This window comes from Neoarius graeffei, chromosome 3 (assembly GCF_027579695.1).
Source record: "Neoarius graeffei isolate fNeoGra1 chromosome 3, fNeoGra1.pri, whole genome shotgun sequence".
In the NCBI taxonomy this organism is placed as follows: Eukaryota; Metazoa; Chordata; class Actinopteri; order Siluriformes; family Ariidae; genus Neoarius; species Neoarius graeffei.
The window spans coordinates 25,807,718-25,821,355 of NC_083571.1; the positions used below are offsets into that span (position 1 = coordinate 25,807,718).

A 13,638-nucleotide genomic window follows, 5' to 3' on the forward strand; every position below is an offset into this window, starting at 1 on the left:
GCTTTGATTCAGTGGGTTGAACAAAATGATTGCATAAAAAGGTGAGGAACTAAAAGCATTTTTAAGCACAATCCCTTCATTTCAGGGGTTCAAAAGTAATTGGACAAATTAAATAATTGTAAATAAAATGTTCATTTCTAATACTTGGTTGAAAACCCTTTGTTGGCAATGACTGCCTGAAGTCTTGAACTCATGGACGTCACCAGACGCTGTGTTTTCTCCTTTTTAATGCTCTGCCAGGCCTTTACTGCAGCAGTTTTCAGTTGCTGTTTGTTTGTGGGCCTTTCTGTCTGAAGTTTAGTCTTTAACAAGTGAAATGCATGCTCAATTAGGTTGAGATCAGGTGACTGACTTGGCCATTCAAGAATATTCCACTTCTTTGCTTTAATAAACTTCTGGGTTGCTTTGGCTTTATGTTTTGGGTCATTGTCCATCTGTATTATGAAATGCCGACCAATCAGTTTGGCTGGATTTGAGCACACAGTATGTCTCTGAATACCTCAGAATTCATCCGGCTGCTTCTGTCCTGTGTCACATCATCAATAAACACTAGTGACCCAGTGCCACTGGCAGCCATGCATGCCCAAGCCATCACACTGCCTCTGCCGTGTTTTACAGATGATGTGGTATGCTTTGGATCATGAGCTGTACCACGCCTTCGCCATATTTTTTTCTTTCCATCATTCTAGTAGAGGTTGATCTTGGGTTCATCTGTCCAAAGAATGTTCTTCCAGAACCGTGCTGGCTTTTTTAGATGTTTTTTTAGCAAAGTCCAATCTAGCCTTTTTATTCTTGAGGCTTATGAGTGGCTTGCACCGTGCAGTGAACCCTCTGTATTTACTTTCATGCAGTCTTCTCTTTATGGTAGATTTGGATATTGATACGCCTACCTCCTGGAGAGTGTTGTTCACTTGGTTGGCTGTTGTGAAGGGGTTTCTCTTCACCATGGAAATTATTCTGTGATCATCTACCACTGTTGTCTTCTGTGGGCGTCCAGGTCTTTTTGCATTGATGAGTTCACCAGTGCTTTCTTTCTTTCTCAGGATGTACCAAACTGTAGATTTTGCCACTCCTAATATTGTAGCAATTTCTCGGATGGTTTTTTTCTGTTTTCGCAGCTTAAGGATGGCTTGTTTCACCTGCATGGAGAGCTCCTTTGACCGCATGTTTTCTTCACAGCAAAATCTTCCAAATGCAAGCACCACACCTCAAATCAACCCCAGGCCTTTTATCTGCTTAATTGAGAATGACATAACGAAGGAATTTCCCACGCCTGCCCATGAAATATAGCCTTTGAGTCAATTGTCCAATTACTTTTGGTCCATTTAAAAACAGGGTGGCACATGTTAAGGAGCTGAAACTTCTAAACCCTTCATCCAATTTTAATGTGGATACCCTCAAATGAAAGCTGAAAGTCTGGACTTTACGTCCATGTCCATTATATAACTATAACTTGAATATGTTTCAGTAAACAGGTAAAAAAACAAAATTTGTGTCAGTGTCCAAATATATATGGACCTAACTGTATATATGCTATATTTACTGTATGGACATGGGATCAGAAAACTATTTTATTTATAAGCAGTAGCCACATGTACTCACAGGGTACCTATTTTTTTATTTTCTACTAATATAGTGATTTTGACTGATGACTTCAATTTTATATTAAGTCTAATAATCACATTTGAATCATACCGTGTGTGTCGTGGTTCACAATAGTACCAGGATATTTTTGGAGCAGGGTATCCTGATGCAACACATTTCACCTGTCCATCGATCGGCCCCTCCTGAGAAACAATCATCGGCTTACCTGATTGGGAAAAAGAGGGGAAGGGTGCATTGCAGGTACATACAGTACAGTTGTGGTCAGAAGTTTACATACAGTGACGTGAATGTCATCTTGGATATGAGTGTCATGGCAATATCTGGGCTTTCAGTAATTTCTTTGAACTGTTCTTTTTTTTGTGGCAGAATGATTGTATGGCATACATCTTTAATTAAAAAAAACACTAGAATTTGGTGCACAAGTTGTACTTTTCTTTGGGTTTTCTGAAATCAACACAGGGACAAAAATATACATACAGCGCACCTAATATTTGGGTAAATGCCTCTTTGCAAGATTCACCTTGACCAAACATTTTTGTTTACTATGAACGAGCTTCTGGCAGAATTCTGGTTGGATATTTCATGAATCTTCATGGTAGAATTGGTAGAGTTCAATTAATTTTTTTTTCTTGCCATGGACTCGACTTATAAGCACGGTCCATATATTATTGAAGTCAGGACTTGTTTGAAGCTTAATGTTAGCCTGCTTTATCCTCCACAACCAGCTCTGATGCGTGTTTGGGTTCATTGTCCTGTTGTAAGTCCCAAGTCATGTTCAAGTTTCTGATGGTTTATGCTGAAGAATTCTGAGGTAGTCCTCCTCCTTCATTATTCCATCTACTTTGTGCAATGAACCAGTTCAACTGGCAGCAAAATAGCCCCAGAGCATGATGATCCTACCACCACCACCAGCTGGTACAGTGTCCCTCTGTACATGGTGGTCATTGTGGCCAAACAACTCAATCTTTATCTCATCTGACCATACAGCTTTCCTCCAGAAGGCTTTTTTCTTTGTCCGTGTGGTCAGCTTCAAACTTTAGTTAAGCTTGAAGGTGTCAGTTTTGGAGCAGGGAGTTATTTCTTGGATAGCAGCCTCTTAGTCCAAGGTGATCTGAACTGTAGACAGTGATCCATCAGCTTCCAGTTCATGGCAGGGCTGTGCCATGGTGGTTCCCAGGTTGTTCCTGACCATCCAAACCAATTTCCTTTCAGCTGAGGGTGACAGTTTGGGTTTTCTTGAAGCAAAGTGGCTTGGCAAAGTGACTACACCTCACAATAACTTGGATGCAATCGTTTGAACCAATCTTGGAATTTACAGTTTTTTAGAAATGGCTCCAAGAGACATTCTGGAGTTGTGTACATCTGCGATCCTCTTTCTCAGATCTGCACTGAGCTCCTTGGACTTTCCCATTGTATTGTGTGTTGGTCAATCCAATGAGTGCTGTAAACAAACCCTTTTTATGAAGGCACAGAGAAGCTACCAGCTGTAGTCAATCATGATCACTAACAAGAAGTTAAGAGACCTTGGCAAGATAAGAGACATTTTGGAAGTTTCAGCACCTCTGAATTAATAATCTAAGTGAGCGTATGTACATTTTTGACCCTGTATGTATAGTTTTGACCCTGTGTTGATTTCAGAAAATCAAAAGAAAATTAAAACTTATGCACCAAATTCTAGTGTCTTTTTTTTAAATTAAAGCTGTATGCTGTACAATGATTCTGCCACAGAAAAAGAACAGTTCAAAGAAAAGAAATTACTGAAAGCCCAAATATCCAAGATGACATTCATGTCACTGTATGTAAACGTCTGACCACAACTGTATACTCTGGTTATAGTATTTTCCCAGATGCCAAAAAAAAACAGAATACAGGATGGGATGAAAGAGAAGAGAAGAGAAGAAAACATATTTGCACCATTCCTTTCCTCTTTAACTCACAATTGACATGGACGAAGAATGAGTTATTGACAGACGCATAATCGTGACTGGCTGAGAAAGTGTAGATGCCGCCTTCGGAGCCATGAACACGGACCAACTTCAGCTCACTGATGTACCTAGAAATATTTTAATAACATTATTGTACTCGAGAAAAACGTCCTGAGTAAGAATGAAACAACAATTACAGCAGCACAGCGCTCTTTTTGAGTTAGCGCTCTTGTAGCATGCAGTAAAATACAAATATTCTCATGAGAGGGAAAAGCAAGCAGATACACGGACATAGTCAGAGTTGATTTTAGACTGATAATTGTGCACATCGGTATTCAGACCCCATAATTACAGGCTTAATTTTGGACATTCTGATGTTAGTTGAGAGTTAAACACATGGGGGGGGGGGGGGGGGTTTCGAATAAAACACAGGTGTGTCTCAGTTACTCATGATTCTTAATATGAACTTACATTGTAGTCTTGTAGCTATTAATTAAGTAATTAATTATGTCATATATGCTTATAAACAGGGGCGGCCTGGTGGTGTAGTGGTTAGCACTGTCGCCTCACAGCAAGAAGGTCCGGGTTCGAGCCCCGTGGCCGGCGAGGGCCTTTCTGTGCGGAGTTTGCATGTTCTCTCCGTGTCCACGTGGGTTTCCTCCGGGTGCTCCGATTTCCCCCACAGTCCAAAGACATGCAGGTTAGGTTAACTGGTGACTCTAAATTGACCGTAGGTGTGAATGTGAGTGTGAATGGTTGTCTGTGTCTATGTGTCAGCCCTGTGATGACCTGGCGACTTGTCCAGGGTGTACCCCGGCTTTCGCCCGTAGTCAGCTGGGATAGGCTCCAGCTTGCCTGCGACCCTGTAGAACAGGATAAAGCGGCTACAGATAATGGATGGATGGATGGATGGATGGATGCTTATAAACAACACTGTAAAAGTAGCAAATGAGTGCTTGGTCAGCTTATCCTTCAAAACCTGTATCAAGTAAATCAAACTAGAGCGGCGGTTACAATAATCGACACCTTAATGGTCTTTTGGCTGTTGCAAAAGTAGAAAAGACTTTCAATACATAAATTGTGCATGAATAATTACTCAAACTTCCACTGGAAAAAAAAAATGAGTTGCTTCCCGATGACTTAGATCGTGTATTAGATCATGTGACACCTTTCCACAATTATCGACACCTTTGTCCACAGTTATCGATACCATTCCACAATTATCGACACCCAGGTGATTATTTATGAAAAAAATAAAAATCAGTATGTAGTATTAGTTTAACAAAACATAATTTGTATTTAAAATTTGTTTTACATAGACTTATATTTGGTACAAAATCTATTTTATATAAATATATGGATATCGGTGCATATGTAAACGAGGAAGTAATTCTAATGACTGTAAACAAATGAACTGATAATGTTGAACCTGTGTCAGAAAATCTTTTTGTTCCACTTCCTACCCACTTCCTAAGTATTTTCGTAGATCACATTTTGTTAATCGTTCGTCGTTGTTTGTATTAATTTCTAGTTTTGTCGTTTACCAATAAATGTCAACAGGGAATTGACATTGTAATCACATGAAAATCCAGGTCAAAGGTCGCATGTCATTCCTCGAACCAAAATATAAAATGTCGACTGATATTGTAATATGTGGTAGATATTTACAACAAACTGTAAAAAAAAAAAATAATAATAATAATAATAATAATAATTTTCTGAATGGAATAGAAAAATCTGAACATTTCAAGCATGTAATTTTTTATATGCTAGGAGTTTAATTCTGTTCTAATTATTGCAATCGGATTCCAAATACTCTATAAACATTCCGTTCTGTTATGAATCAGAAAAAAAAAGATAAATCACCGCACTTTTATTTTTTTAAGTACTTCATCTACTTCAACAATGTTACACAAAGATCGATCCATAACAGTTGTAAATGTCACTTAATCCCACAGGGTGTCGATAATGGTGGACACCGGTGAAGGTGATCACTATTATCGACACCTCACGTGACTTCTCAAACATGCATTTAGATACAAAATGGCGACTGTTGAATGAAAGAGTAAGAAACAAAGTAGGTTTCGACAAGGAGATCATGAAATATCGGTGAATTTTAGAAGTAAAAACATGTCCATGATCTTTCCACCATGCTTACCTGCGATGATAACGTCCGGGCTTTCCTCAAATTGCTGATCGTGTGAAAAAAATCTCCATCTCAGGTAACGACCTGTGTCATCAGGTGGCAAGATCAAAGGGCAAGGCGGGTCTTCCGGTTGATTTAATTAACCAATAATAACTGTTGTAACTGAAACTCACCTTTGTAAAATTGTCTTTTATTGGTAAATCTGAAAAGGTCTCGATAATTATGGACCGTCTTTGATAATTGTAGCCGCCGCTCTAGTGAATTAATTTTGAACTGTGAAAAAATAACTTATACTCTCACAGGATGTGCTGGATCAAGTGCTATTTTGTAACTTGAATAATGAGGGTCAAAGCCATATTGCTAAATTAAAGCAGCTCTGGTTAATGGGTTCATTTTAATTATGATTATTCATGCAGCAATATATTTGCAAGAATCTAGATTGCTGTGAGATGTTTAATTTAATGCTTGCCATTTTCTCATCTATACGGAAGCCGAGAGAAGCCCTTCATATAATCCTTTTTTTATTCACCTTGTTATTCCAAGATAACGACATAATTAATTCAGGATCTCAAGAAAACAACACAACTAATTCGAGATCTCGAGAAAACAAAACCGTTATTCCGAGATCTCAGGAAAGCAAAACAATTATTTCATGATCTCGAGTAAACAGCTGAGAAATGGTTCATTCAGGTGCGCCAAGAGACTTGTGATATGCTGACTTTGGAGCTATTTCTCATTCTGTATAGACGCAACTTTGGTCATTAGAATGTCTGGAATAATCGATCATCTAATAAGGCAATATTTTGATCAGGGGTTGACACAGGGAGAGATTGCATTAAGTCTTTTAATAAGGGATGATGTTCTCCTCTGGGACCCCCCTCTCTCTCAAGGCATCGTAAAAAGCCATTTCTGCTCTGTTACATGTCCGCCAATTTCTAAGTCTTCGTTGTCTGACCCACAGGGGGCGCAGCTCTGCTAGAAATCTCAGCTGTTTTCTCAAGATCATGAAATAATTGTCTTGTTTTCTCGAGATCACGGAATAATTGTCTTGTTTTCTCGAGATCTCGAATTAGTTGTGTTGTTTTCTCGAGATCCTGAATTAATTATGTCGTTATCTCGGGATAACAAGGTGAATAAAAAAAGATTATATGAAGGGCCTCTCTCGGCTTCCGTACATCTATATATCAGCAATATTAGCCTTTTTAATTTTTCATTTATAAACGGTCTTCCATTTAGAGACATTTCCTTCTTCAGTCCGCATTTTCTATCCCGTGATTTTTTTTTCCAGCTTTAAAGGCTTGTGCTTGTCTTTAAAAGTGGTCGTCTGGATTCTGTTGGAAAACCAAGTCACAGAGGATTCTAGTGAAGAAAATCTGGCAACCTCTGTAGCCATTTTCTGAGTATAAATATCTTTCCTGGTGTACACTTTGGATAAGTCACTTGCTTGTTTCAGTAACTCTGAATACGTCCCATTGTGAACATGATTTAGTCATGGAATTTAAAAAATAAGACAAAAATAGTGTTAAAAAAAAAGTATGTAGGTGTGTTTACCTATATTGCTGGTTATGTAGTGTGATAACGTGCTCAGAGGTGTTTTTGAGCTGTTGGTTGTTATAAGTCCAGTATGCAGCATTTGGCTTGGGGTATGAGGTCATCTCTACTCGCAGTGTCAGACTCTCTCCCTCTCGCACGTCCATGGCTCTGTTCTCTCCTTCAGTTATGTTAATGAATCCATGCTCTGTAACATACCAACATAATATCTGACCAGTCTGTAAAAGGCTTGGCTAAAACACAAAGATATACATGCCGACTTGTGGTTAATTCGGCTTGTGTGTAATATTAGGAAACAACACTGCGTTGAAAAACACATGAAAACTTTGGCTAGTGTTTCTAACCGTAAACATCAAGGTGAACGGTGGCATTGGAGACACCCTTCTCATTCTGGGCTTGGCAGATATAAATTCCAGAGTCGTTCGTCCCGGCAGAGCTAATCCAGAGGGTGGATGATCGCTTGTAGCCCCAGGAACCAGGCAGGATGTGAGAGGCATGTGACTCCAGTGCATTCTGAAACCACAAGACATCAGAAGGTTAAAAGGAAAACGCAGCTGAGTTCTAGCTTATCCTGAAATAACTTTCATAGTGAACTTTATCATTAACCATCGAAGATTTATTTTGTAATGGATTTCTGAACTCTTTCACTGACACGTTTGCAGACATTTCAGTATCAACATTCGTGTTTTAAAATAGGTGTATGTGGATATAAAATGTGCAGGGATCTTACCGCTCCTGAAGGGTAGCTCCACATCAAATGGATGTCATGGTTGATGTTAGAGGTGCTGCAGATGAGCTCGAGCGCTTCGCCCTTCATCAATATCACACTTTCTGATTTGGATAGACTTATTACTGGTACAGAGCCTGGAACTACACATCCAAAAAAAAAAAAACACCACACGGTACAATACAACACCTCACAGAATCAAGTATTGTCTCTAAAGTATTAAATGCATCACTGTTGATGCTTTCTAAATAGCATGTACTCCAACCTCGATTCCAAAAAAGTTGGGACAAAGTACAAATTGTAAATAAAAACGGAATGCAATAATTTACAAATCTCAAAAAACTGATATTGTATTCACAATAGAACATAGAAAACATATCAAATTTCGAAAGTGAGACATTTTGAAATTTCATGCCAAATATTGGCTCATTTGAAATTTCATGACAGCAACACATCTCAAAAAAGTTGGGACAGGGGCAATAAGAGGCTGGAAAAGTTAAAGGTAGAAAAAAGGAACAGCTGGAGGACCAAATTGCAATTCATTAGGTCAATTGGCAATAGGTCATTAACATGACTGGGTATAAAAAGTGCATCTTGGAGTGGCAGCGGCTCTCGGAAGTAAAGATGGGAAGAGGATCACCAATCCCCCTAATTCTGTGCCGACAAATAGTGGAGCAATATCAGAAAGGAGTTCGACAGTGTAAAATTGCAAAGAGTTTGAACATATCATCATCTACAGTGCATAATATCATCAAAAGATTCAGAGAATCTGGAAGAATCTCTGTGCGTAAGGGTCAAGGCCGGAAAACCATACTGGGTGCCCGTGATCTTCGGGCCCTTAGACGGCACTGCATCACATACAGGCATGCTTCTGTATTGGAAATCACAAAATGGGCTCAGGAATATTTCCAGAAAACATTATCTGTGAACACAATTCACCGTGCCATCCGCCGTTGCCAGCTAAAACTCTATAGTTCAAAGAAGAAGCCGTATCTAAACATGATCCAGAAGCGCAGACGTCTTCTCTGGGCCAAGGCTCATTTAAAATGGACTGTGGCAAAGTGGAAAACTGTTCTGTGGTCAGACGAATCAAAATTTGAAGTTCTTTATGGAAATCAGGGACGCCGTGTCATTCGGACTAAAGAGGAGAAGGACGACACAAGTTATCAGTGCTCAGTTCAGAAGCCTGCATCTCTGATGGTACGGGGTTGTATTAGTGCGTGTGGCATGGGCAGCTTACACATCTGGAAAGACACCATCAATGCTGAAAGGTATATCCAGGTTCTAGAGCAACATATGCTCCCATCCAGACGACGTCTCTTTCAGGGAAGACCTTGCATTTTCCAGCATGACAATGCCAAACCACATACTGCATCAATTACAGCATCATGGCTGCGTAGAAGAAGGGTCCGGGTACTGAACTGGCCAGCCTGCAGTCCAGATCTTTCACCCATACAAAACATTTGGCGCATCATAAAACGGAAGATACGACAAAAAAGACCAAAGACAGTTGAGCAACTAGAATCCTACATTAGACAAGAATGGGTTAACATTCCTATCCCTAAACAACTTGTCTCCTCAGTCCCCAGACGTTTACAGACTGTTGTAAAGAGAAAAGGGGATGTCTCACAGTGGTAAACATGGCCTTGTCCCAACTTTTTTGAGATGTGTTGTTGTCATGAAATTTAAAATCACCTAATTTTTCTCTTTAAATGATACATTTTCTCAGTTTAAACATTTGATATGTCATCTATGTTCTATTCTGAATAAAATATGGAATTTTGAAACTTCCACATCATTGCATTCCGTTTTTATTTACAATTTGTACTTTGTCCCAACTTTTTTGGAATCGGGGTTGTATTTTAATTAATACCACAGCACTGTTAAATTCTTTATTCTGATTGGTCAAAGAAGGCGCTGAACATTCTTCTATAACAGCAGCTCTGACAATAGTTCCGGTTTTGTTATTGTTTCTATGGTAACAACATACATGGTCTCATCTCATTATCTCTAGCCGCTTTATCCTTCTACAGGGTCGCAGGCAAGCTGGAGCCTATCCCAGCTGACTACGGGCGAAAGGCGGGGTACACCCTGGACAAGTCGCCAGGTCATCACAGGGCTGACACATAGACACAGACAACCATTCACACTCACATTCACACCTACGGTCAATTTAGAGTCACCAGTTAACCTAACCTGCATGTCTTTGGACTGTGGGGGAAACCGGAGCACCCGGAGGAAACCCACGCGGACACGGGGAGAACATGCAAACTCCACACAGAAAGGCCCTCGCCGGCCCCGGGGCTCGAACCCGGACCTTCTTGCTGTGAGGCGACAGCGCTAACCACTACACCACCGTGCCGCCGTAATTTACATTTATTTAACGGTTTTTTTTGTAAGGAGTCTCCAGTGTCAGTGCTTTGTAGCAGTCAAAGGTAAAACTGTAACTTTAGATCTTTCCAACATATGTAAATCTTCATGATGGAGGGCTTTGCAGTTTCTCTGTAACAGCTAAAATGTTTATATCTATTAGAGCAGGGTTTCTCAACCACTGGGCCGTGGCCCACTGCACCATCTGGTGGGCTGCGAGGTTTTTTTTCAAATTGAAGTTATTTTTTTACTCGTAGTAGGGTGCAATTGCTGGATTGAATCCACCGTCACATCCGCCTCATTAAGCTATGGTCACACTACAGCTTGCGTTGCTTTGCGATGGGTTATCGATGAAAATGAGGCATTTTGGTGGCGATATACACGTGAGCTAAAAGTTGTGGTCACACAGTAGGTGACTTGACTGTCACGCCTTTGCGCGCTTGAGCCTGGCGCACAGATACGGAAACTGTTTTCACAAAGGCTTTCCGAAGTATCATCATTATCATGGTCATGTTTGTTTTTAGCCATATTTATAACGCTGTTTAAATACTCTGCTTTATGATCCTGCTTTCTAGTTTGCTTATGTAAATATCATGCCTGCTAATAAACACTCTTCCTGCAGTTAGATCCGTCTACTGCTGTCTATCTTGTAGTGTCCTGATCTCCAGATCTTTAACCCACCAGCCACATAGAAAAAGTTGTACTCCTCCATGCTCTTCCAGGTTTTCATCTGTGTGTCCGTGTAGAACGATGTCTGCAGCACCAGGGAGTTTGAGATGTCAGGGATCTCAACGGATGGATCATTTTCTAACTCATCGGAAAAATCCTTCTTTGTTGGCGTGTAAGGATCTAATCCCACTGAGTGGTTTCTGTATCCACTTCTTTTGAGTGAACTTCTTGGTTTTAATAACTTGCTTGTTTGCTGAACACAAACATGGCAATAAGTTCTTGTGTTAATGGGCCAGACTCCACTTTTGGATCATTAATCCCTTTTGGCTGAGAATGCCCTGCATGCATGATCTGGCTTCTGGCACATCCAGACAGTTTTTTAAATACAATACCTACAATTAAAAACAGTTTGTTTTTATTGCATTTATTTAATTCCTGGGCTCTCATCTGGAACAGGGAGTGATGTCGCATCCCATTAATACACTTTACAATAGATTATTAGATTCTAATAGAATAGATGAGCCAAAATAATCGGGGATCTTTTTTAATGGGCCTCAAAGCTGAAAAGGTTGAGAACCCCTGGATTAGAGCATCAACGATAGCAGAAACTAACTTGTTTAAAGGATTTTCCACAGCATTAAACGTAACTTTAAACAGATAAAATGCCATTCTGTACTGTATATGTCTGAGAAATAAAACAGGACATGCTATTCTTGGAAAAGAGTTAAATTCAGGGTGGTACGTGGTTGCATTACAGAACCCTGTAACTGATTATTTTCCTATAACAGCACATCCCTGGGGGCGGTACGGTGGTGTAGTGGTTAGCGCTGTCGCCTCACAGCAAGAAGGTTCGGGTTCGAGCCGCGTGGCCGGCGAGGGCCTTTCTGTGCGGAGTTTGCATGTTCTCCCCGTGTCCACGTGGGTTTCCTCCGGGTGCTCCGGTTTCCCCCACAGTCCAAAGACATGCAGGTTAGGTTAACTGGTGACTCTAAATTGACCGTAGGTGTGAATGTGAGTGTGAATGGTTGTCTGTGTCTATGTGTCAGCCCTGTGATGACCTGGCGACTTGTCCAGGGTGTACCCCGCCTTTCGCCCGTAGTCAGCTGGGATAGGCTCCAGCTTGCCTGCGACCCTGTAGAAGGATAAAGCGGCTAGAGATAATGAGATGAGATGAGATGAGATGTTTTGGGCATAGCCATGGAGCGAATGTGTTTGGAATGGGTGTGTATTTTTAATCGAAACTACACTTCTGTCTTTCTCTTCCTATGAGCATATTGACAGACCTTGTCTCACGTTCACATCATACTGGCTTGATTTCACCGTCGTTCCGCCCATGAGACCAGTGCAAACATAGCATCCGTCGAACGCCTTGGTGATGTTATGGATGATGATGCCTTTCTGTGGGTCAGCCGTGAACGAAAGGCCAGCTGGCACAGCGGTGCCACTACAGGTCAGTAGAGACAAACGAGTCACGGCTGGATCGGTCACTAAGCACGGCAAAGTGCAGTCTTCGCCCTCTCTCGCTAGCAAGCCGTTCACCATGGAGCGCACAAATGCGCTCTCCAGATCTGTCAGGGAGGGGAAAAAAAACAAGAAGGCTTATTTATTACACATTTTCTCTGGTGTATGGATCTATAAGGACATAAAACACCATTCACTCGTATCACATTATGGTAGTGCATTTTCAAAGCGTGCTCCTCAGCGAACAAATCAACCACAGTTTCAACTGGACAAACTCTCAAGCCTTGGACACAAGCCTAAGTGCTATAGACAGTATTCTCTGCTGCTGTCATTGACTAAGCAGTCTGTAATGGACCAGCCAAATGTAGCATATAGCATTAAGTACCGGTATAGTATACAGTGGATATAAAAAGTGTACACACCCCGTTAAAATGATATTTTTTTTTACATCAGAAAAACCTGAGACCATGATCAATAATTTCAAAACTTTTAATGTGATCTATAACCTGCACAATTCAATTGAAAAACAAACAAATCTGTTGGGGGGGGGGGGAACGTACAATAAGCTGGTTGCATAAGTGTGCACACCTTTAAACTAATATTTTGTTGAAGCACCTTTTGATTCAATTACGGCATTCAGTCTTTTTGGGTTCACACCTGCCATCAATTAAAATGGCTCTGATTCACCCCAAATAAAGTTCAGACATTTACTCTGTTGCATCCTCCAGCAAAAGACAGGGTTCACAGAGAGCTTACAAAGCATCAGAGGGATCTCATTGTTGAATGGTATCAGTCAGGAGAAGGGTACAAAAACATTTCCACGGCATTAGGTATACCATGGAGCACAGTGAAGACAGTCATCAAGAAGTGGAGAAAATATGGGACAACAGTGACATTACCGAGAACTGGACGTCCCTCCAACATTGATGAAAAGACAAGACGAAAACTGGTCAGGGAGGCTGCCGAGAGGCCGACAGCAACACTGAAGGAGCTGCAGGAATTTCTGGCAAATACTGGTTGCGTACGACATGTGACAACAATCTCCCATATTCTCCATATGTCTGGACTATGGGGAAGGGCCACAAGACAGAAGCCTTTTCTTACAAAGAAAATCATCCAGGCTCGGCTAAATTTAGCAAACAAATACATCAACTCTTCCAAAAGCGTGTGGGAAAATGTGTTAT

At 40.7% G+C, this 13,638-nt stretch overlaps 1 protein-coding gene across 1 annotated transcript in view; it reads right to left on the reverse strand.

The window, feature by feature from the left end:
- Nucleotides 1-13,638, reverse strand: part of kitb (KIT proto-oncogene, receptor tyrosine kinase b) — a 51,058-nt gene that overhangs the window by 23,120 nt on the left and 14,300 nt on the right. The window contains exons 3-8 of the mRNA XM_060916565.1: nt 12,277-12,561; nt 7,958-8,097; nt 7,572-7,740; nt 7,228-7,414; nt 3,543-3,658; nt 1,696-1,810 (exon numbers count right to left, since the gene is read on the reverse strand). Coding sequence (XP_060772548.1) covers nt 1,696-1,810; nt 3,543-3,658; nt 7,228-7,414; nt 7,572-7,740; nt 7,958-8,097; nt 12,277-12,561 — 1,012 coding nt within the window. The remainder of the gene's footprint in view (nt 1-1,695; nt 1,811-3,542; nt 3,659-7,227; nt 7,415-7,571; nt 7,741-7,957; nt 8,098-12,276; nt 12,562-13,638) is intronic.